Below are 21,423 nucleotides of genomic sequence, written 5' to 3' on the forward strand. Positions count from 1 at the left end.
CCCGATAATTTCCAACGTGCGTTTAAAGTTCTGCTGTTGTGTGGACGTACAGTTAATTGTGGTAGTTTGATTTTATTAATCATTCGAATTATATTTATTTCCTCTGCTCTGGTAAAGTCCCCAGGGAACAAAGTAGTCAGCAATCAGCCTACCTGGACGGCTCCGTCATCTACGGGGTCCAGCCCTTTCAAACTATGGAGCTTCGGAACTTTACCTGTGGACTTCTGAAAGGACAGGTAAGGAGAGGTGGATCTTCTTAAGGAGTTATTATTGGCTGCCATCCTAGAATAGCCTTTGCTTCATGAAACAGATAGTTATTTGAACAACATACCATCGTTGTATGACGTTTGCTATGCCTGCTGTTATGGAGACCTTCTGTGACATTGGAGAGATTATAGCAAACGTCATGCCCTTTGTATGAATTTAACTCGAGTTTGCTTGTGGAGAGAGTTAGTTGATATGCATGTACATACTGTGCTCTCAGACGAAGGAAATTTTCTTCGAAATTTATATTGTAAATAATGAAAGCTTCGATTGAAAGATAGTTATATAGATCCTATATTTCTGGCCTTTTCAACTTTTAAGATAAGTGCTTCACAAAGCCAACTTGAGATGACTATAGCACTGGAATTACATTTCCTGATATTCAGGTTGCCCTATTCAAGGAAGTAACAATAATTTATTACTAATAGCTATTCTTTTTCTTTTCTCTTCATACTTGGGCGTTTCAAGATCTAAGGATACATAATGCGCCTTTATTTTTATGGGGATGTTGATATCGGAAGCAAAAGTTTGGACAGATTATAGCAAGCCCACTAGTCGTCATGCCCTTTGCATGCCCTTTTGGTGGAGTTAGTTGATATGCATGTAAATAATGTGCTCTCAGACGAAGGAAATTTTCGTCGAAATTTATATTATAAATAATGAAAGCTTTGATTGAAACAGTTATATAAATCCTGTATTTTTGGCTTTTTCAACTTTTTAGTTATATAAATCCTATATTTATGGCTTTTTCAACTTTTTAATTATATAAAACCTGTATTTTTTTTTTTAACTTTTAAGTTATATAAATCTTGTATTTTTGGCTTTTTCAACTTTAAAGATAAGTGTGCTTCAAAGCCTTCCTGAGATGACGATAGCATTGGAATTACATTTCCTCATATTCTGGTTGCTCTATTCAAGGAAATAACAATAATTTATTACTAATAGCTATTCTTTTTCTTTTCCCATCATACTTGAGCGTTTCAAGATCTAGGGATTTATAGTGCACCTTTATTTTTATGAGGATGTTAACATCGAAAGCAAAAGTCAGTTTTTATTATATTGCGGCTTGTTTAGGATCTGTATTTAATGGCACTCTATTCAAGAGTCTGAATGCTATACCTAAACAATGACAACCGACTTTTTTAGTTTTCAACTTTGCCTTCATCTGCTTTCAGGTAACCGAAGATGGTCAAACGCTTCTTCCTAGAGAATTAAACTTGAATGATGGATGTAATACAGGCAGCATGGTAGGCGAAGGGAAGTTTTGCTTCAAGGCAGGTAAGTCGACTAGTGTTCTTTAATTTGTCACTCATGTTCCGAACAAATAATATTCCATATTTTAAAAGATTGTTTTACTGTATTGTAAAATTTTTTATTGCTTTGAATATGGCAAAACATGAGAGCCCTGCTGTCATTGCAAAAATCACAGATGGCAAATGACTTAGTGTCCATGGGGGTGAGGATTACAGCGCCTTTCGACACTTTAGGCATGGCTTGGTGCCTTAGGACATTTTAGGCAGGGCAGGGCGCCTTAAGATGGGTTAGGTTAAAATTGACAGTCTGATGTGTAATTTAAGTTACATGAAACCCTGTAAACACGTGAAGCAGCTCTTATCAAGTTTTACTCCAAACACAAAATTGATTGCTGATCAAATCCTTCTGACAACCAAATTCTTCCTGTCCTCAGGAGATGGTCGAGCCAACGAGCAGGTCTTGCTGACGTTCTTCCAAACTCTGTTCGCCCGAGAGCACAACAGGATAGCAAAGATCCTTTGCAAGTGTCACGCTGATTGGGATGACGAAATGATCTTTCAGGAAACCAGGAAGATCATTTGGGCTTTGCTGCAGCAAGTCACCTACAACGAATTTTTGCCGACTGTCATTGGTAAGCTCATGGTTTAGAACGACAGTTCATTGTCAACTGTCCTTCAAAGGTCATGAAGGTCGTATTAAACAAATATTTGCTGGCCATTTAGTAAGCGTCTGAATCTAATTTAGTTAGTTCTTTTTCCAGAATATTATGAAGTACTGGAGAATGTCAACGGAGTGCTGCAAGGTTTAGAGCATCCTCGAATTTTGATTACCCATTTTGTCTCACTCTCTTAAGGATTTGTGTATATGTATGCGGGCGTATTCATAAAGTCAGTTTGCTCCAATTTATGTTGTCTTAGAACATTGAATTATTGGCTACAGTCTTAACCCTTTATTTTTATTGTATTTTGAAGGTCCTACCCTCATGACTTCTTCAAAACTTTTCCCGCTGAAAGGGGACCAACAAACCGACGATTACGATCCATATATAAATGCTGCAATTGCAAACAATTTTGCCACAGCTGCATACCGTTTTGGCCACAGCCTTATAGCTGTAAGTTGACAGTGTCAGTCGTTTATCTTCCTCATGTAAACGGTAATACAATGAACGCTATTTTATAAACTTGATCATAATATTTATCTTAATCTAATTAACTACTCTGGGGTGTGAAAGAGATTGTAACTTTCTACCAAAGCGAGGCTTTATGAATATTTAATTCAGACAGTGTTTCAGATAGTGGAGAAGCAGTATAAAAGAACAATACAAAATCACTTGTGACCTTATGTACAACATAAATGGGCAGCTTTCACATCTGCTATTCTCTTGTAATGAAATAAACGTTTATTTGATATATTGTCTCTGTATGCTATTGTTCCGTTAATATTTTTGTAAGAGATTTAGTCACTCTCACCTCACCGTACGGTTCTCACATTTTATCCCTAGCCACTTAGTTTACATTCTTACCTTCCATTCTGTTTCAGCCAATATGCTTTGCTTTTTTTCTGCCAACACTCTACCTCGCCGGTTCAGTCATTTTCTCTCTTGCAGGACAATCTATTGTACGTCACGAGACACGGGAGTACATCCCCCAAGGCATTGTCAACTCAGTTCTTCAATCCATTCGAACTCTACAGAAGGGACGCGGTGTGCGACATCGCTCGAGGAGGACTGAACCTTCCGGAGGATAATATGGATCCCTATTTCACCTTGGAGGTAGGCCTCTCTCTCTCTCTCTCTCTCTCTCTCTCTCTCTCTCTCTCTCTCTCTCTCTCTCTCTCTCTCTCTCTCTCCTTATTTTCCTGTGGCTTAGTGAAGAATATCGTCGAAAGCGATTGCAAAAAGAAAATGTTCTACCTCCAAAAATAATGGCTTCTTCAAATGGCGTGCTCTTGTGCTCGGGCATAATTATATTCTTTCAGTTGTACATAATTTGAGACTCTTTATGTACATGTTCAAGCCACCAGAATAAAGAGAAACGGTAATTACAATAGTCGTGTTAATTGCTCAGTCAGCAATTCAATTACTCCCCGGATAGTGTGAACCTTTTCTATTTAAACTATGTAAACATTTCATTTTAATGCTCTTAACGTTTTCCATCTGTCGTGTGCATTCAACACCACCTTTTGACTACACCCCTCCATCCCCTCCTAAAAAAAAGGCTTGATTCGACATTCCAACAGACTCTCAATCTTTGCCCTGCTTTCCTCGGTTTTAGTAAAGCTCATAAGGCCTCTCATATGTCATCTTTTATAACTTAATTTTTTTTTACATTTTTTGGAAAGGATATGCTACATATTTTTTAATGTTTGAGCTTCACTGTACCAATCTTTCATTGTCTTTAATTAATTTTTACTTTTGTTTTTAATATTCAAATGAACAGAATTTCATATGATGAAATCCTACATGGGAATTTATATACAAGGCTGTAGTTGACAAATTAATATACTTTTTATGGGTAAAGAGGAAAAAGGTAATGGAAAAAATAAGTAGAGATTAGCTGTCTTGCATATACATATGTATACATATATATATATATATATATATATATATATATATATATATATATATATATATATATATATATATATATATATATATATATATATACTTATATATATACTGTATATATATATATGTATATATACATATATATATATATATATATATATATATATATATATATATATATATATATATATATATATATATATATATATATATATATATATATATATATATATATAGGCAGTCCCAGGTTGTCGGCGGGAGTTCTGTTTCTGTTCCCGACAGCGTGCTGATAACTGAATAATAGCATCGATCTGTGGTTATTGGCGTAGATATCTGGTTATCGGCGCCAATAACCGTGGATTGGTGTTGCCGGTAACCGGGATCAGTGCTGATAACTGGAGATCGGTGTTGATAATCAGTTTATCGTCGTCGCTAGACTGGTGCCATAAAACCGGAATTGCTGATAACTGGGGACTGCCTGTATATATATATATATATATATATATATATATATATATATATATATATATATATATATATATATATATATATACATATATAATATATTATATATATATATATATATATATATATATATTTATATATATATATATATATATATATATATACATATATATATATATATATATATGAATGATTATAATCACTTTTGTACATGATTCATTTATCACACATTACCACAGGTTTTGACTTTATTTTCAAGCCATTGACGAAGGACTGATACAGAGTATTAGAAGTCACCAAATATATATACTACAGGAACAGTACACCCCATCTCTTATTTTTCACCTGTGGTAATTTGTGATATATATATATATATATATATATATATATATATATATATATATATGTATTCATTTTTTTTCCTTGCAGTATATATATATATATATATTTATATATATATATATATCAATATATATATATATATATATATATATATATATTTATACATAAACATGTTCAGTGAATTTAAAAACAATATATGTTCAATCACATATCACATTATACATATATACTGTATATTTATATAAATATTTACAGTAAATATTCAGTATATATATATATTTTATATAATATATACATTATACTTATGTATATGTAATAAATATCTATATATACAATGTGTATATATATATTTTATATAATATATACATTATACATATGTATATGTAATGAATATCTATATATACAATGTTTATATATATATTTAATATATATACATATATATATATGTGTATGTATATTTAAAGTAGCTACAATGACCTAAATTTTTTCTTCCTCACATAAGTTTGGATGCATATTTAAATGCAAGTCTACATTGGGGCAGTAAATAAATGAAGAAGCAAAGCTTCTTGGTGCTGAAGCGCTTCCCTGCTAGAACATCACGTGAATTTGTTCGAATCCTGCCACAGAAGGTGAAAGCTTCTCTGTTTATTTCCTGTTGAAAGCATAGTGCGGAAACGTGTACTTGCTTGAAGACTGCACGTTAGTTGGAATCCTGCCACGGAGGGTGGAAACCACTCTATGACCTTTTCCCACTCGGATGTAAGCTTGTAAGTGCAAGCGAATCCAAAAGTGTGTGTGGAAGTTTGGAGTTCATACATATACATGTGTATATGTATATATATATATATATATATATATATATATATATATATATATATATATATATACTGTATATATTCTAAGCTTATGGGTATCTACATCAGTGGTATTTATATTGCGTAGACATCGGTCAAGAGATATGACAATGCGGATGTTCCTAATTGGCAGACAACCTATGGAAGATGGTCAATCACGATTCTTCCAGCCACTGAATGAACAGTAATAACCAGTGCTAATGAAAAGGAAACCTCTGATTTTTGTTTGAACGGTAAAGAAGAATAAATCATAAGGTATGTCCACATCTTTCACAAAGGCATGGTGTCGCAAGACAGTGAACTAGACCGCTAGACCGCTTTTTTATCCGTCGTTTTCTGATTTGCTTCTGCAGGTGGCGGGAAAATTATTCAGAGGTCCTCATCCCTTTGGCCTTGATCTTCTTGCACTGAACATACAGAGAGGACGAGACCATGGCTTACCTCCGTACAACAGGTGGAGGGTATTCTGCGGTCTCCCGTCAGCGTCATCCTTCAGCGATTTGAGTAAAGACATGACTCAGGATAGAATTGACGCCCTTCAGAGAGTATACCTGTAAGAGACTGAAAAGTAAACTCGTCTGTTGTACATAACCATGATCAGAACCCTATTACTTTCCTCGTCATGCGATAGAAATTTCTGGGACAAATTTTTTTTGCCCTGCAGTCTCTGAGGCGATAAAACAAACGTTTTCTCCCACAGGAGCGTTGAAGACATCGACTTATACGCTGGAGGAGTGTCGGAAAATCCTATACCTGGAGGCATTTTGGGCCACACCTTCACCTGTCTCATTCATAACCAGTTCTTTAGACTGAAATATGGAGACAGATACTGGTTTGAGTACAAAAACAGTCCAGGAGCCTTCAGTCCAGGTAAACCCCAGATCCCCAGCCCATCCAAATTTTTCTTTATCATATGTTAGTTAAATGATACCGTCATTTTACCCTTTTTTATCTGCCTATACCAGGAGTTCTTTAAACTTTCTATACTTTCATGGCATTAACTTATGCTATATTTTTGCCGATTCCTCTAGCGCAAATGGAACAGTTGCATAACGCGACCCTTGCAATGATCATGTGCAACAATCTACCGGAACTTGAGTATGTCCAGCGATGGCCCCTCAAGAACCCTGGGGCAGACAACCCAAAGGTTTGCTGCAAATCCATTCGCCGGTACAGCTTGAAGCCTTGGACCCCTGGGTGCCCTGATGATGAAGGTCAAGATAAAGATTGCCACCAGAAGGGAAAAAGAGAAAAAGGACATTAGTCATGCCCTTAGCAGTTAATGTGAATATTGAATTTAGTTTATAGCTGTGCCCGTGAAAAATAATCCACAGCAAATTTTCAAAATATTGGCTGTATTTTATGTTAAAAGAATTTAATTGGCAATATTATTGGCAATTCAATAAAGAAATGATTTTGGTCCCTCAGTTTTTACTTTCTTCAAGAAAATTGTTATTATTCATGGAAGAACTTTTTTTTTTGCCAGTTTTCTATATTGAAAGTGTATGTTGATTGCAAATGAAAGAATACAAGAGTGAATTTGTTGAGAAGAACTGTTTGCAGCACACGGAGAATAGCTACTGTGAGAAATTTTGGATTTAGAAGAGGTGGTATCAAGTTATCGTGGGCAAAAAAGATTGAAAATAGTATAAGTTGGCTCAGTTATGTGGAAAAAAATGGAGGATGATAGGTAAGTGGAGAGTATAATGTTAGGTGAAAGGAGAAGCAGAAGACAGATAAGACCTGGATAAATGGTGTGAAAGGTGTGGTGGAGTAGAAGGGCGTAAATGCTCAGGAAGCATTTGAATGCACACTGAAGGGATGACTGATGCAGCATGTATAAGGTGCTCAGTGTTTTTCTATTGAACCCTCTGTGTAGGTGTATGAAGCGATTCAACAGTTAAAGTATGAATGTGGCTGTGACTGTCTTGTATTTGTTCTTAGTGAGATATATGATGAAAAGCTAGTGTGTACAGAAATAGAAAGGACAATTATGCATGCAGTAGCTGAAAGATACAGAGCTGGGGAAAATGTCGTGCACGTAGTATCAGGGATATTGGCGACGGTCGAAATAGCTAAAGACACAGACGTTGAAATGTTATATGTTGTGTAAGTAAAATTTGAGGGAGGGGTCTTAGAGTCACGAGGGAGAGTTTGTGGTTTTAGGAAGTAGGGAAGAGGAATCATAAGCATTGAGTGGTAGGATGAGTAAATGAGAAGTGTGTTGTAGGAAAAAGAAATTGTGTCCTAACTGCAAAACTGAAGGGGAAATTATGTACAGAGGTACAGTGGGTTTATGAGGTGGTCAAGAAGAAAGTGCAAGAACAAAGAAATCGTTTAATATAAAAGAGGGGAGATGGTGAGCAAGGAGTTCAAGGAAGTAAATGCTGAGGGGAATACAGTAATATTAATGAGCTAATATATTTCAAACAAATGGTGCAAATGGAGAGATGATGACAAGAGTATGCGTCCTTTGTCAATGGAGAGATTGCTTTGAGGATTTGTTGAATGAGAAAGATAGAAGAGAAGCAGTTGAATGATGGAATAGTAGAAGGGGATAGTGTAAGTTTGTGAATGCTTGTGGTTACTGTTGGAGATGTAAAGTGAAAAAAAAAGCTGAAAAATGTAGACACCAGCTGACTGGATTACAAGTGAGATGTAGAAATAGTTATACTAATGGGGAAAGAACCATGTGGATTGAAGCAGTGAAGATGTGTGGATCAAATGTTTCTTATGGAATATTCATGTTAGAAGTTGAAAAGGGGGAAAAGCTGTAGTGGCATTCTTGGACCTATAGAAAGATCCCAAAGTAATGAGTGAAAAGAATGATTATAGTAATAGGAGAAGAACTCTGGCTTTAGAGGAGGACCAAGTTGTGTGGTTCAAATGTTTCTTAAGAACAGTTTTGTGAGAAGTTTGAAAATAAAGGAAAAAAATTGTGTGGGAAATACATAGACAGAGAAACTGATAGAGTAGCTATGTGGAGGGTGGTAAGGATGTGATGTAAAGAAGATAAGTCATAGAGTTATTAGAAAGGAGAGTGACTGGTTTAGTGTAGAACTGGGCCTGAGACGAGTGATACAGTACTGATTTTGGATAGTGAAATGAAACTGCAGAGACTTTGTTAAGTCTTAAAGGGTTTGCAAGATGGAAAGGTTGAGAGTCGAAGTGAACAAAAGTAATGTTGTAATGGTAAATGGGAACCATGAATATGGGGCAGTAATTTTTGATATGGTTGGTTGAAGACTGGAAGCTGTTGATTTATACAGGTTATGGGAAGTAAATATTTCAGAGGATGGTATGACAAGAGAAGATGTGAGTCACAGAGTAAGTGAGGTAAGGAAGGTAGCAGGATGTGTGCAAAAAAATGGGAGGAAACTTGGAGTGTCTAGAAGCAAAACCAAGGTCGGAAATTATTCGGGGATTGTTGAGCCCCTTTATACTTGCATTAGATGGGTGGAGCATGGTGTACCGTTGAGGAACGCATTTTTATCAGAATGCCTGGCCCGACCACCTACTGCACGTGCATCGATGATATCTTTGTCAAGGCGATTAATGAAGAAGAAATCAGTCTTCTAAGACGAACTTTAGAAGAGTGTAGCATCCATTGTTGCATAAGCAAAAAATAAAAACAAACATCGAATGGAATCTCCTTTTCCACGACGTCTGTATCGCTCAAAATACCTGACGCATGAAGACCAATGCACATACGAAGCAACCTGACTTTGCATTTGCCTTAGTGGCTGGAGTGAATACGCTGAATAATACAAATGGATTGTCATCACTGCATACATTTGGAGAACTCTTTTTTTCCCATTCTTCATCTTTGCATTCCTTACACAAGGAACTTGACCTGGCAGCCCAAGTTCTTACCAGTAACACTGACAAGCAAATTTGGAAAATGATGGACACATGGTGCACCTCATTACCCCCTCACTAGGCAAGAACGACTACTAATCAGAATATACTACCAAGTATACATGAACTCTGAATACAGAAAAGACTATTATGCCCTTTCAGGGATCATCATTGGACACATCAAACCTGACAACTCCGACGCGAGAGCAAACATAATGTATTATAAAAACTAGAAAACTTTGAGCCTGCGAAGAGGAATGATCCTGGGCCACTTGTGCACGACGCCCATAGGAGGAGAAATGTGGTCTACCAGTTCTGATTCCCCATTCATCTTTAAAAAATCCTCTGTTAGATCGGAAAGGCTAGGCTATATGGTTTTTATGTGCTCAAATCTTGTCAGTTCCCTGACTCATTGTCTTAATACATTGATGACTTTAGGAAAACGACATCATTATTAAAATCCAAAATACTGCAAAGCTCCTGCGGATCTTCTGCTCCCATACACAGACTCATATTGTGGTTACAAGGGATCACAGCCATGATGCAAGTACCTTTGGTCATCAGGAGAAGAGTCCCCCACCGACGGCCGGAAAGAATATGAAACTTGGCGTGACATTCGCATAGCTGACGATTAGCTATTTCGACTTCGGCTCGTTGTTCTTTTTGACTCATATTTAGGTTCTTTGAGTCGTTTTTATTAATTGCTTATTGTCAATTTTCTTTCAGTTTAATATGTAGCATACACTAAATTCTTAAGTTGAAGGGGGACTGTACAAAAGTGCAAAGTCTTCCTACTACTGGAAATTTGCAGTAGATACATCAGTATTATGATTGGATTTTTAATACCCATTGATGTCATTGTTTCTTACTTCAGCTTCTGTGGCTGGTATTGTTCTTGTTAATTTGTAATGCTTTTTCTGCTCATCAGATATCATCTCTGTCTTTAGTAGTGTAGTATCTCTGTAAGACGTGGTTCTTGGGGCGACAAGAAAGTGGCATAATTGTATAGGTGGTTTCTGCCAGAAAGTTAGCCATTCACTGTCATTGACCAATTCACATAAAGCAGCTGCATGATCCACAATAAGGTATTTGGTTTTTTCTGTAGGGGGAAATATTCTGTGGACAAACTGTACCCAGAAATTATGCTTGGTTTATTTTTTCATGCATAGAAATCAGCAGGATACATTGGCATAGCTGTTGTAGCTTTGCCGGGCGAGTTATTTTATCAGGTCTTCTAAGAACTGAAAGTGTAATTGTTACCATCCGTCCTGTGTAACGCGAATGTAATGCAATGAGATGAGAGCCATGTTTACGTTCCCCTGTCCCTTGTGAAACTTGTTATTTTCACGTTACTTCGATGTTGGGCTTTTCTTTGATACCTCATATCCGGAAAATTCATGTTTTGTTGCTTTCATCATTTACCCTACTCTGCCGTTTTCAAGAAGTCGTTGAATGATTCCTTAGTGTTTCTTTATGAAGGGATTTCATCCCATTGTTCCTTAGTGTTTCTTCATGAAGGGATTTCATCCCATTGTTCCTTAGTGTTTCTTTATGAAGGGATTTCATCCCATTGTTCCTTAGTGTTTCTTTATGAAGGGATTTCATCCCATGATGTAATTCATACCTTCAGTGGTCGAAAAAAGATCTGTAATAAAGATATCCAGTTGTAAATCAGGTGGTAAATGAATCGCACTCTTAATGCCAAGATATTTATAACTTAGGCATCAACTCTTCTCTATAATTTGTTTATATCATGTACTTAATTCCGGCCTTAACTGGACAAAAAAATGAACCTTTAATGTTCAGGTTAATGATAAAAATACGAGAAAACTAGTAAAAAAATTACAGTTTATGGTGCTTAAGAATTGCTTTGAAAATTGAATCAGTTTCCTAAAAAAAAGTATCAACTTTATAGTTTTTCAAGTAGAACCGACAGCAGTATTTCTCAATTTTTATCCTCTGATGATCGTTGAAGCAATGCTGCGTCTTCCACTTGTGTTTTAGTAACTTTATATGTATTCCTTGACGTCCCTTCACCCCGTAGGGGGATAGTGTTGTCAGTGCACCTTTCATTCCTTTGACTGTACCACGGTTCATATTCTTTTTTTTTTTTTATCCTACTTTCCACCCTCTCCTAATGATTGATTCCTAGTGCAACTGCGAAGTGTTCCTCCTGTTACACCTTTCAAATATTTTTAGTGTCAATTTCCGTTTCATCGCTGAATGACCTCATAGGTCCCAGCGCTTGGTCTTTGGCGTAAATTCAATATTCAGTATTCAATTTACGTCCCTTCTGTTAGGAAGTTTTTCTTGAAGATGTTCTCTGGCCTACTTTCATGGAGAATTTTATTTTATACATGAATTTTGGAAGTTGGTCGTCGATTTCCTGAGTTATTTTTTTTTGTAGTTGGGTTACGTTCTTTGTAGTTATTGTAAATCAAACTGGGTGCAACTTGAAACAAGTATACTAAATGATATTTACTCTGTATTCGAGATGGCATTTTTAGGAGGAAAACTTTATATTTTCTGAAGATGACATAGAATGCAAAATGTACCCCTTTTTTTGTTTTTCATATAATTATTGTACTTTGTAAAGAGGAACATGTGACGTAAAAGTGCACGAAGAAGAAAAAAAAATACGTAATAAATGAAAATGGACATATATACTAAAATACTGATTTATGAGTACACAAAACTAAAACGCTAAAGGGTAATGTAGGTCATTTTAAGGGTATGCATTTAAGTAACCCCTCCCTACTTTTCTAGTCGTAAACGAAGAGTAGGGGAGGAAAAAAAAGTAAGAAGGTCTGGTTTATCCCAAGCTTTTGCAATATGCACTCTTTTCGTATGCGGAAATTAATTTTACCCTGGGAAAACTAAGCCTTGGAGAATTCCAAAACTCCGAGGTTATGCATGATTATCGTCCCTCCATCAACATCGGATAAACTTATAAAAGATTGACAGGTCAAAGTACTTACATGGAGAGATGATACACAGGGAAATGGAGACCAACCAAGGAGAAGCAATTGCATTTCAGGGAAGAATGAACTTGATTTTATTTTTTTATAACTACTTTAATTTTCAAGGAAGGAAGTCGTTATAAAAGAGAGGGGAAGTTATTCTGTTGTTGGACAGAAATGATTAAAAGTAATTTTTTGTGGAAGAAAAAACATTAATCAAATAGGGAAAGGTTATAGAGCTCATAGTGGGAGAAAAGGTTAAGGTTTTCCTTGAATGAAACATGAGCCATTATGGAAAAAATGCATTGGCAGATATTTGTGGAAGGATTCATCCTGTTTTCATGCAAAAGAGGAAAAAAAACAATCTTTATTTGTGGCCAAATTAATTCAAATAGCTTTTTGGGATAAAAGCATTACCGTATGTATGTGCTTGTGTTTGTTGAAGGAGAATGCCATGCCCTCATTGAAGGCATAAAGAACACTGTACTCCCGTTGTTATAAAAACAAGTCACTTGTAGATGAAAAGGATTTTTTTTCTTTTGGTAGAAGAAAAACACCAAGTCATTATAAAACATTATATTAGTTACTTCCGAGAGCATCAATAATAAATAGTACCCGTTCAATTCATGCAAGGAATTTTTTTCAAGGAGGCCTCCGAGCGAGACGGCTCCTGCACACACAAAAATACATTGTGTTGCAATTCCTACCAAATGGTTATGAGAAGGTCTGCTAAAGATCTACCGTTGGGTGGGAGATGTATGCACTGTCATGGATCTATATATTTTGTTTAACATTAAAAGAGTACAGATTTTTACTATTTTTAAGAATACACATAGTTGAGGTTGAATCGAAATAAAAAGTGGTTCCTGATTCTAGATGGTGGAATAATGACAAGCATTTTCCAAGAATATATTGGTTTTACTCTTCGTCAGATTAAGAAATTTAAAACCAAGCTTTCTTTTAATTGTTCATTTTCATTGTCCGTTTTTTTGACTGCATTGTTACAGTAGTCATATCTAATAATAATACAGTGTACGTACATATGTCACAACCGATTCACAATGGATCACCTAGTTCAAAAGGTTTTACAAGCTACTGCGACAAGACAATCTTTGTTTTCTACACCTTAATAAATCATCATAAGTGACAGGTCAAGATAGTACCTGTGATCATTTTCGAGTTCAGTTTCAAGTGCTTGTCAGTACCAGATAATTCCACACTGATAAGGTGATTGGCTATGTCAGTACAGAGTGACTAAGTTTTTGTTTTCACAACCACACTAGCTTAATCAACCTCTACGGTTCCAAATTTATATATGGACATTCCCCCATCCAAAATCACAGAGAGAAAAAATAAAAATAAAAAAAGGAGGGGGTTACAATTGATTTCTAACTGAAAAGGCCTTTGGAAAATACCCTTTGGCAGTCCCTCGGCCCCCTGGAAGAGACGGGGATGATATGGAGGAAAAAGAAACGGGGGAATAGTGTGACACTCACTCTCAGTTGCAAACCTTTGCTGTAGAGGCTATTTTAGCACTGAAATATCAAACGTATACAAGGTGAAGTGAAACTTCCTACGTCGTAATAGTTTTCTAGACAAACTGTGCTCGACTAAGATGTCTTTGTTTGGGTCTTGTCTTTGTGAATTGTTAATCAGCATTTCTTTTCTCTCTAATTAGTTTTTATAATATTCACTAAAATTTGACCTTGAGTTCACAGGAAAGGACCATACAATGCAATATGGTTGTTATTCCCAGGAATTTCAGATGGTTGAAAATATAGATAAAAACATTAAGCACAAACTAAAGTTCAATCATACCAGAGTGGAGAATGGTATGGTCGTGATAACCATTGGTTACTTTTACCCAATATTTCATTCGGTAACTTAAATGCAGTACTTTCGTATTGTAATCCTTAAAGTTTGTCAAACTTTCCACTTAGACAGAAAATTAGGTTGATATGATGAATGGTTCGTTTTTTTTTTTTTGCCACTTGATTTATCTTCATCACAAAAGGCTGTTACAAAACTACACTTTGCTCATATAAAGAAACCTAGTCCTACAGTAACATGCAAAGTTAATATTCACCCCTGCAAAATTACCAAACTTAGTCATAAGTTAATGGAATACAATCACTCCGTTTGTAATCAATCGTTTGCCTAACGGAACTTATTAAAGGGTTCGCCAAGTCGATTCCCTTTTTGAAATTATAACTTCCAAAGATAGTTTTGTCAAATGTTATAATTCTTTAGCTAAAATGAAAGCATTGCAGAGCATCTTCAGGAAGTTTGGAAAGAACTCCGTAGTGCTTCCTTATTAAGAATGCAAGGCTCTGGGGATTCTCAGACTCGGTGATTTTCATATTGGACAAAGAAATAAAGAGAGTACTGTAATATATTTCAGGTCACCCTACATACTGATGGGATATGCCTAACTTATGCAAGATGAATACATGCAAGTACTTGAATTCATGCAAATATTCGTCATACTTTCATCTAAATTAAAACTAAATAGTTCATTGTACTTGTATATCTATGCAGTTTGTTAACTCTAAAGTCACTGAAGTGAGATAAGGAATTACTTCTGAATAGTTAAGCTACCGAGTGATCTTAGAGAAGCCTTCTAGACTGGATGAAGTGAAATGTTGAACGCGATTTCCCGTAATTTTTGTCTAGCTGAAGTTTCGTGGTGGTATTGGAACCATTTAAAGAGCGTCGGATAAATAGCTGTCTGGTTTTTTTTTAGGCGGGAGGTTATAATCCAGTGCCAAATACAACCCAACTCTACTTCATAAATAAAAATATATTTAGACAAACTGACAGATTGGTGTTTCTTCAAAAGAGCGCGTGGAATTCTGGTGTAAATAAACTAGGAAATAAATATATTAGCCAAATTAAGTACTTCGCGTACGTACGCAATTTTCACGAATTCAGTTGCAAAACTTTTTTTTTTTGCGGAATTTCAACGCAAAATCTGGAATTTATATTCTTCATTTTACATAGTAGTGGACTGTACAGTTTCCCATATACTCGAATAAAAAGCATCTTCGTGAATATAACTGACACTAACCATGTTTCACGAGTGAATTTTGTTAAGACAAAAATACATCCAGAGATATCTGATTCCCAAATCTCTTATGCTTTCTATGTATCTTCTGGGGATGGTTATGAAGCGAAGAGAAAAAGACGCTAAATACCATGACACTGTTGAAGCGACGTATCAGTTTAGACGTTTACATATGACATAAATTTTGGAACATGTCACAGGTAACAGTAACAGTCAGCATTTTGGGGAATGCGATTTAGGTCTGAGAGACTGTAAGTTAATATCCAATTAGCATTTGTGATCATCCTTAATTCGATCCGTATTCTTGTTATGAATAAATCACATGAATTAAAAAAATCACACGAATAACGCGAATATAGCTCCCATACTTGCAAGGTCAGTCTTGACAATAATTCTCGAGGCATTGTCTTTAATTTCAAGTTCATACACGACATATCGTTCCTGTTTTTTGTTGGCACTTATTTACCAGCTGAGACGAAGTGAAAATTAGATGGAAAAAACACAACTTCCAACTATGACTTCACTAAACAAAGCTCTTGGGAAATGGTTTAACTTTCACTGCGTTTTATGGCACATCGTGACGGCAAATTGCGTTACGCACACACTTCGCCTCTTATGGCTCAATGCAAGGCTTCATTCGCGTACGTGGAAGAAGAGAAATTAAACTTGTGGACATGCATCAAGCATATCTGTCATCGACACTAATTGAACGCCAGTGGAACTCAAAGTAAAGGCTAGAGCCTTCCCTCCCTCCCTCCCTCCCTCCCTCCCTCCCTCCCTCCCCAAAGAAAAACTCCATATTTTCCATTTTATTTAGCAGGGCTGTGACCTGCTGTACTTAGGTCCTCTGAGCACAGACAGAATGTTTACGCTAAGGGAAAGTTCAACGACGCTTTTTCATCTTTGGTTACCCATTGAACAGACATCTGGTTCACTAGTTTGCAAGTGATGCACTCGGCAGAGAATGCATTAGTAATAGAGGTGCTTTCATTCACAGACGCTCCTTTCACTCGTGACCACGTGCATACTAACGAGGAACTAGGCCTAGGTGTTTTTTTTTTCCTTTTTGGTGGTTGGTGGATGTATTTGCGTGTCTCTGGAGTTTATGAGGCTAAAAGGGGCAGAAATTTATTCTCATAAACTGTTACTGCTAAACACTGGACATTGCATGATTAAAATGCATATAGATAGTTCTGTTTGTTCTCTCTCTAAAATCTATTATATGTAATGGATTGAAATTTTCCTAAAGAACGGATGAAGTTCCTATCGGATAGTCGAACATCCTTAAGTTCTACTTAATGGACACAGACACATAGTTGTGGGGAACGCTTTGAAACTTGGTGCTTTGACGACAATTTGACTATTTTATTATAGCATCATATCCTGTGAAAACCAGCCCACAGTTCTCTCAAAATGCATTTCGGGGACGAACACGGCGAAAGACCTTATAAAAAAACTAAAACTACTGATCAGTGTTATTCTCTAAAGATAACTACGCAAAAGAAGAACGACATGACCGAAGGAAAAGCGGTGTGATCGTCAAATAAGCAGCTCTTCGCTCGCTAGCTCGCTCGCTCGCTCGCTCACTCTAATCCCTCCTTTGTAGTAAACTAGCGTGACGTCAATAATGTCACGCAGATAGATAGACTCCGGTTCGTTCAGGTGCTCCATGAAGCATACTAGTCGTTTTCATTCAAAAGAAAAGCGAAAGGAAATCATTATTTGAAGGCACAATTGGGAAAACGTTCTTGACAGCTACTGATAGAAATTTTGTGGGAACTGACGATGAAAATTTAGTCGGGTGGTTCGAGTAGCACGTATGACACGTCTCATTTCGAAAGTAAAGGTGTCCTTTAATATTTATTGAAAGGCACAGCCAGAACGTGGCAGTATCAGAGGAGAAAAGAATTCCCTTTTTGTTTTTTCGTGTGTCTGCTTTGAAAATGACCATATACATACGTGGCACGAATTTCAGCCAAAGTCGAGAAAAATGCGCGTCAGTATTTTTCCCTTCATCTTTTTAGAGATTCCACATGCATATATTAACTTACTCTCATGAACTTCCAGAAAAAAGGAAATATGGTCTATAATTCAACTTCGGCGTCTCTACACATGAAACTTGAGAGAACGAAGGTTACCGAAAGGAACGAAAGCAGGACAAAAAGGTCTTGCGTACATCGCAAAGAAAACTCCCGCTGCTTTTTCGTCTTCTTATTGAAAAAGGAGGGATTTTATGCTTCCAAAAATTGAAATTGATACGACAATATACAGGGAAAAAAGATATTTATATTATATAAAATTCAAGAACATTCTTTTGTCTCTTCATCAAAAAATTAATCTAATAGGCAGACTACTACTCTATCAATATAAGATTGATCTATCTCTCATTCAACACAGTGCGTTGAGCTCTTATGACATCCTCTACGAGCTACGGTTTGATAGATTTGTCAAATGTCTTGAGGACGTGGTTAGAAATGATGTGGACAACTGTTGACTTGCATACAAAGAGTATGGTTAAGATAACTGCTAGCCATGCACAGTGATTGTTAGCACGTAGAACTTATATGAATGGACTGTTTGTTGTTGTGTGAGACTTTCATTAATATAATGTTAATTGACTCCATAGGGCTTTCATGAACTATCCGATTCCTGGAAATTGGGACTTTCATAAATGAGAAATTCACAATTAAACCGATCGCTCGCACGCCAGTTTGGTTGGCAACTTTCATGAGTAATCTGCTGTTGTAATTGTAGCCCTGACGTATCCACGCATTCATGGTGCACTGTTTGGAAGGGGGCCAGCGTGATCTCTATACGGAATCGGTTCAGATCCCTTCTGTAGTATATACAAAAGCATAATCAGATGAATTGTCGGTAAGCGATTGCAAGAGCCAAAATTCTCGTCTTTTTCTTTCACATGCTTTGATTTTGGATGCTGATGGATTTGATCAAGCCAGATTTCCAATTGAGAGGTTTTCTTGAAATGAACCACATTCATCAACAATGAAAGGCTTCCTGTTGTCTGTGTGAGTTTTACAAGTAAGTGTTCTGTTGGTGCTGTTGTGTGTATGTATCTGCTGAAGTCTTCAAATATCAGTGTGTATGTACATGAACAAACACGTCATCGCACGGAGTGTCCGTTTTATCCATTTGAAACGCAGTCATCCACAGCAACGAAAAACCACTTACTCAGGTCAGCCACACAGCATCACAGAAGTCAGCCACACAGCATCACAGAAAAAATGACACACTCGTTCTTCTACTAAAGTCTTACACTAGAGTCTCGTCTACTTAAAGTACCAACTCGCATTCAGTGGACTTGGTGACTCTTTCCTTACAAGATTTAATGTAAACCTTTTCTTATCATAAAAAAAAAAGACATTTAGGGAATAATAATATTAAGAATTAGTTTTATCAGTCATGCTTTAGCACCTTAGCTTTTAGAGATCTCGAGGTGGTTTGCCTCGAAACCCAATCTTTGTATCCATTTAGCGTTTATACTCTTACAAAACAAGGAACATGATAAATATATATATATTATAAATATGTATATACTATATACTGTACTTAACTTCCCACCATTACAGGATATGTTTATAATCCTTTACAAATGTCTCTGAAATCAAGTTCACTTGTTTAAATAAGAAATGCAAATATCTTTTTTTTAAGTAGACTAAAACACCTAAAACTCATAACGTTAGTCCGTAGATATGTTTATAATTCATCAACTCCAATGGTGTTACAGAAGAGCTATTTACTGTAGGTCCGAAGGAAGTCCAGGTGACTAACTGACTCTACTAAAGAAGAAGTATTACCTATGAAACTCACATTAAAAAAATCTAAGTGTCTCATTAGCTCTTCTGCGTGAGCTGTCATGCAACCTTTAACACAATTTGGCTTATGAACATGTACAGTTTATCATATAAGGTATGCATATGATATTGTCTTCATAGAGCTTCATTTTGGATCAAAACCCCATGCAATTTTTTTTCCACCTTCCCAACACAAGATTAACTGTTCCTCTCTTTGCAAAGTGAAAGTTATTAGCACAGTGTAAAAGGCTTCTTTTCTCTTATATAATTCTTTCAATATAAAAGTATTTCCACAGTGTTCATATAGTCCACACTTGCACTTTTTCTGCAATGACACACCAGTTAGCGTGATCATAGTACGAGGATATTATATGTAGGTTATGTACATACTTTTCAATCAGTTGATCTAGCTCCCCTTCCCGGAAAACATGGTAATAACGGTGCAGTGTCGGTGCTCCACCCATGTCACTCTGGAGGGAATCTTGAGAGGTGGATAGGGAAGCATCACGACTGAGAGCCCCTTCTCGCTGACTCTTCTCGGCTTTCTCCAAGTCCAAGGACCCACTTCGAATCAAAGGGGGCGTTGGCTTAGAGGCCAAGGATTCTTTCTCTCGAGCCGAGTCTAGTGAACCTTGGGATCGGAGCTCACCTCTACGCCATCCGTCTGATTTTCCCTGGTTATTCCCACGCTTCTTGGTTGATGTTGTTGGTTGATCTTTCAGAGCAAGTTCTCCAACTAGTTGCTCTTGCTTCTTTTTCTTCTGTCGCTTGTCATTCTCTCGCTCGCATAATCGGCAGCCCGTTTTCTTTCCAGAAGTATTTTCCTTTTGTTTTGAATCATCTATTCTCACTTTTAAAGAACTCCCGTGAGACTTCCTATGCTTGCTTGTGCCTTCTTCTCTGTTAGATTTCTCACTGTCTTTCATTGATGATTTGCAAGAAGAATGTCCACTACGCTTGACATCTTTTGGGATGTCTTCTGAATCCTGTCTAGATCTTTGGCTTCTCTTTGGCTGCTCCCTAACAACAACAGGCTTTGCTGGCTCTTTAAACGTACCATGGTTGAAATGTGATTCTTCTGGACTTAGTAGTGGTAAGCTGCTCTCACTTCTATTCATCTTGAACATCTCCAGAGAAAAGGGGCTTTCTCTGGAGTCCCTGCTGAAGAGAGACATTGCTATGTTAGCACTTGATCTTGATTCTCCACTACTAGTCGACAATGTAGGAGAGCTTAATAGTGGGCTTTTAGACATAGGATCTTCTTTGACAAGATCTCTGGGCACTGAAGGTGAAGTAGAAGACACACTACTGCTTGGAGAAAGCGTAGATCTGCATGGAGAAGTAAAAGGCAATTCTAGAGAACTTTTCATGGCTTCCTGTGCTCTCTTCTGAGGTGGCATTTTATCAAATTCTGTTATTCCTTTCAGGATACCTTCTGGAGAAAACTTTGTTCTCCAAGAGGAGGAGGATGGAGGAAGGTTAACTGTTTCAGTTATAGGTTTAATAGCTACTTCAGACCAGGGTCTCATGTCCCCACGATCAAGACCTAGAGGAGATAAAGCTTTAGGTTTTGGCTGTCGATCTGGAATTCGACTCCTCAGATTTTGTCGATCTTGATATGATTCTGGACTTCTGGCAGGGAGTTTTGGTTCTGCCTTTGGGTCTGTCCTGGACTGAGCAGCTAATGGCTGGTCGAGATGAGCAATTGTAAGCTTTCTCCTGGCTTTTGGACTTCTCTTCATAACTGTATCAGCTGCAGGTTCTAGAGAAGATGTGCTGACTGTAGCTCCATATAATGTGGGAGAAGATGAAAATGATTTTACTCCTGCTTCATGTTTTCTCTCCACATCCCTAGATCCGGGAGTTGACATGCTTGCTGATCTTTGTCGTCCACAATCCATGTCTCTTTTAATTGTACCTGTAAAAAGAAGATTAATGTCTACAGTTATTGAGAAAAAAATGAGAAGCTGAAATGCAAACTCAT

The 21,423-nt window shown here is 36.8% G+C and overlaps 2 protein-coding genes across 7 annotated transcripts in view; one reads left to right on the forward strand and one right to left on the reverse strand.

Moving 5' to 3' along the window:
• LOC136843421 (peroxidase mlt-7-like) overlaps positions 1–21,423 on the forward strand; it is a 203,554-nt gene that overhangs the window by 43,294 nt on the left and 138,837 nt on the right. For 4 of the 5 annotated variants that reach the window (XM_067111864.1, XM_067111865.1, XM_067111866.1 and 1 more), the window contains 8 exons: positions 118–236; positions 1,440–1,542; positions 1,952–2,149; positions 2,490–2,629; positions 3,125–3,289; positions 6,099–6,298; positions 6,446–6,615; positions 6,777–7,167. In XM_067111864.1, coding sequence (XP_066967965.1) covers positions 118–236; positions 1,440–1,542; positions 1,952–2,149; positions 2,490–2,629; positions 3,125–3,289; positions 6,099–6,298; positions 6,446–6,615; positions 6,777–7,009 — 1,328 coding nt within the window. In that variant the 3' untranslated portion in view covers positions 7,010–7,167. Of the gene's footprint in view, positions 1–117; positions 237–1,439; positions 1,543–1,951; positions 2,150–2,489; positions 2,630–3,124; positions 3,290–6,098; positions 6,299–6,445; positions 6,616–6,776; positions 7,168–21,423 lie in introns of those variants that run through there. The other variant, XR_010854550.1, reaches the window with a different exon arrangement.
• The window catches only part of fid (fire dancer), a 116,629-nt gene continuing 114,804 nt past the window's right edge, over positions 19,599–21,423 (reverse strand). For both annotated transcript variants that reach the window (XM_067111863.1, XM_067111861.1), the window contains one exon: positions 19,599–21,357. In XM_067111863.1, coding sequence (XP_066967964.1) covers positions 19,739–21,357 — 1,619 coding nt within the window. In that variant the 3' untranslated portion in view covers positions 19,599–19,738. The remainder of the gene's footprint in view (positions 21,358–21,423) is intronic.

This window comes from Macrobrachium rosenbergii, chromosome 11 (assembly GCF_040412425.1).
Source record: "Macrobrachium rosenbergii isolate ZJJX-2024 chromosome 11, ASM4041242v1, whole genome shotgun sequence".
Lineage (NCBI taxonomy): Eukaryota > Metazoa > Arthropoda > Malacostraca > Decapoda > Palaemonidae > Macrobrachium > Macrobrachium rosenbergii.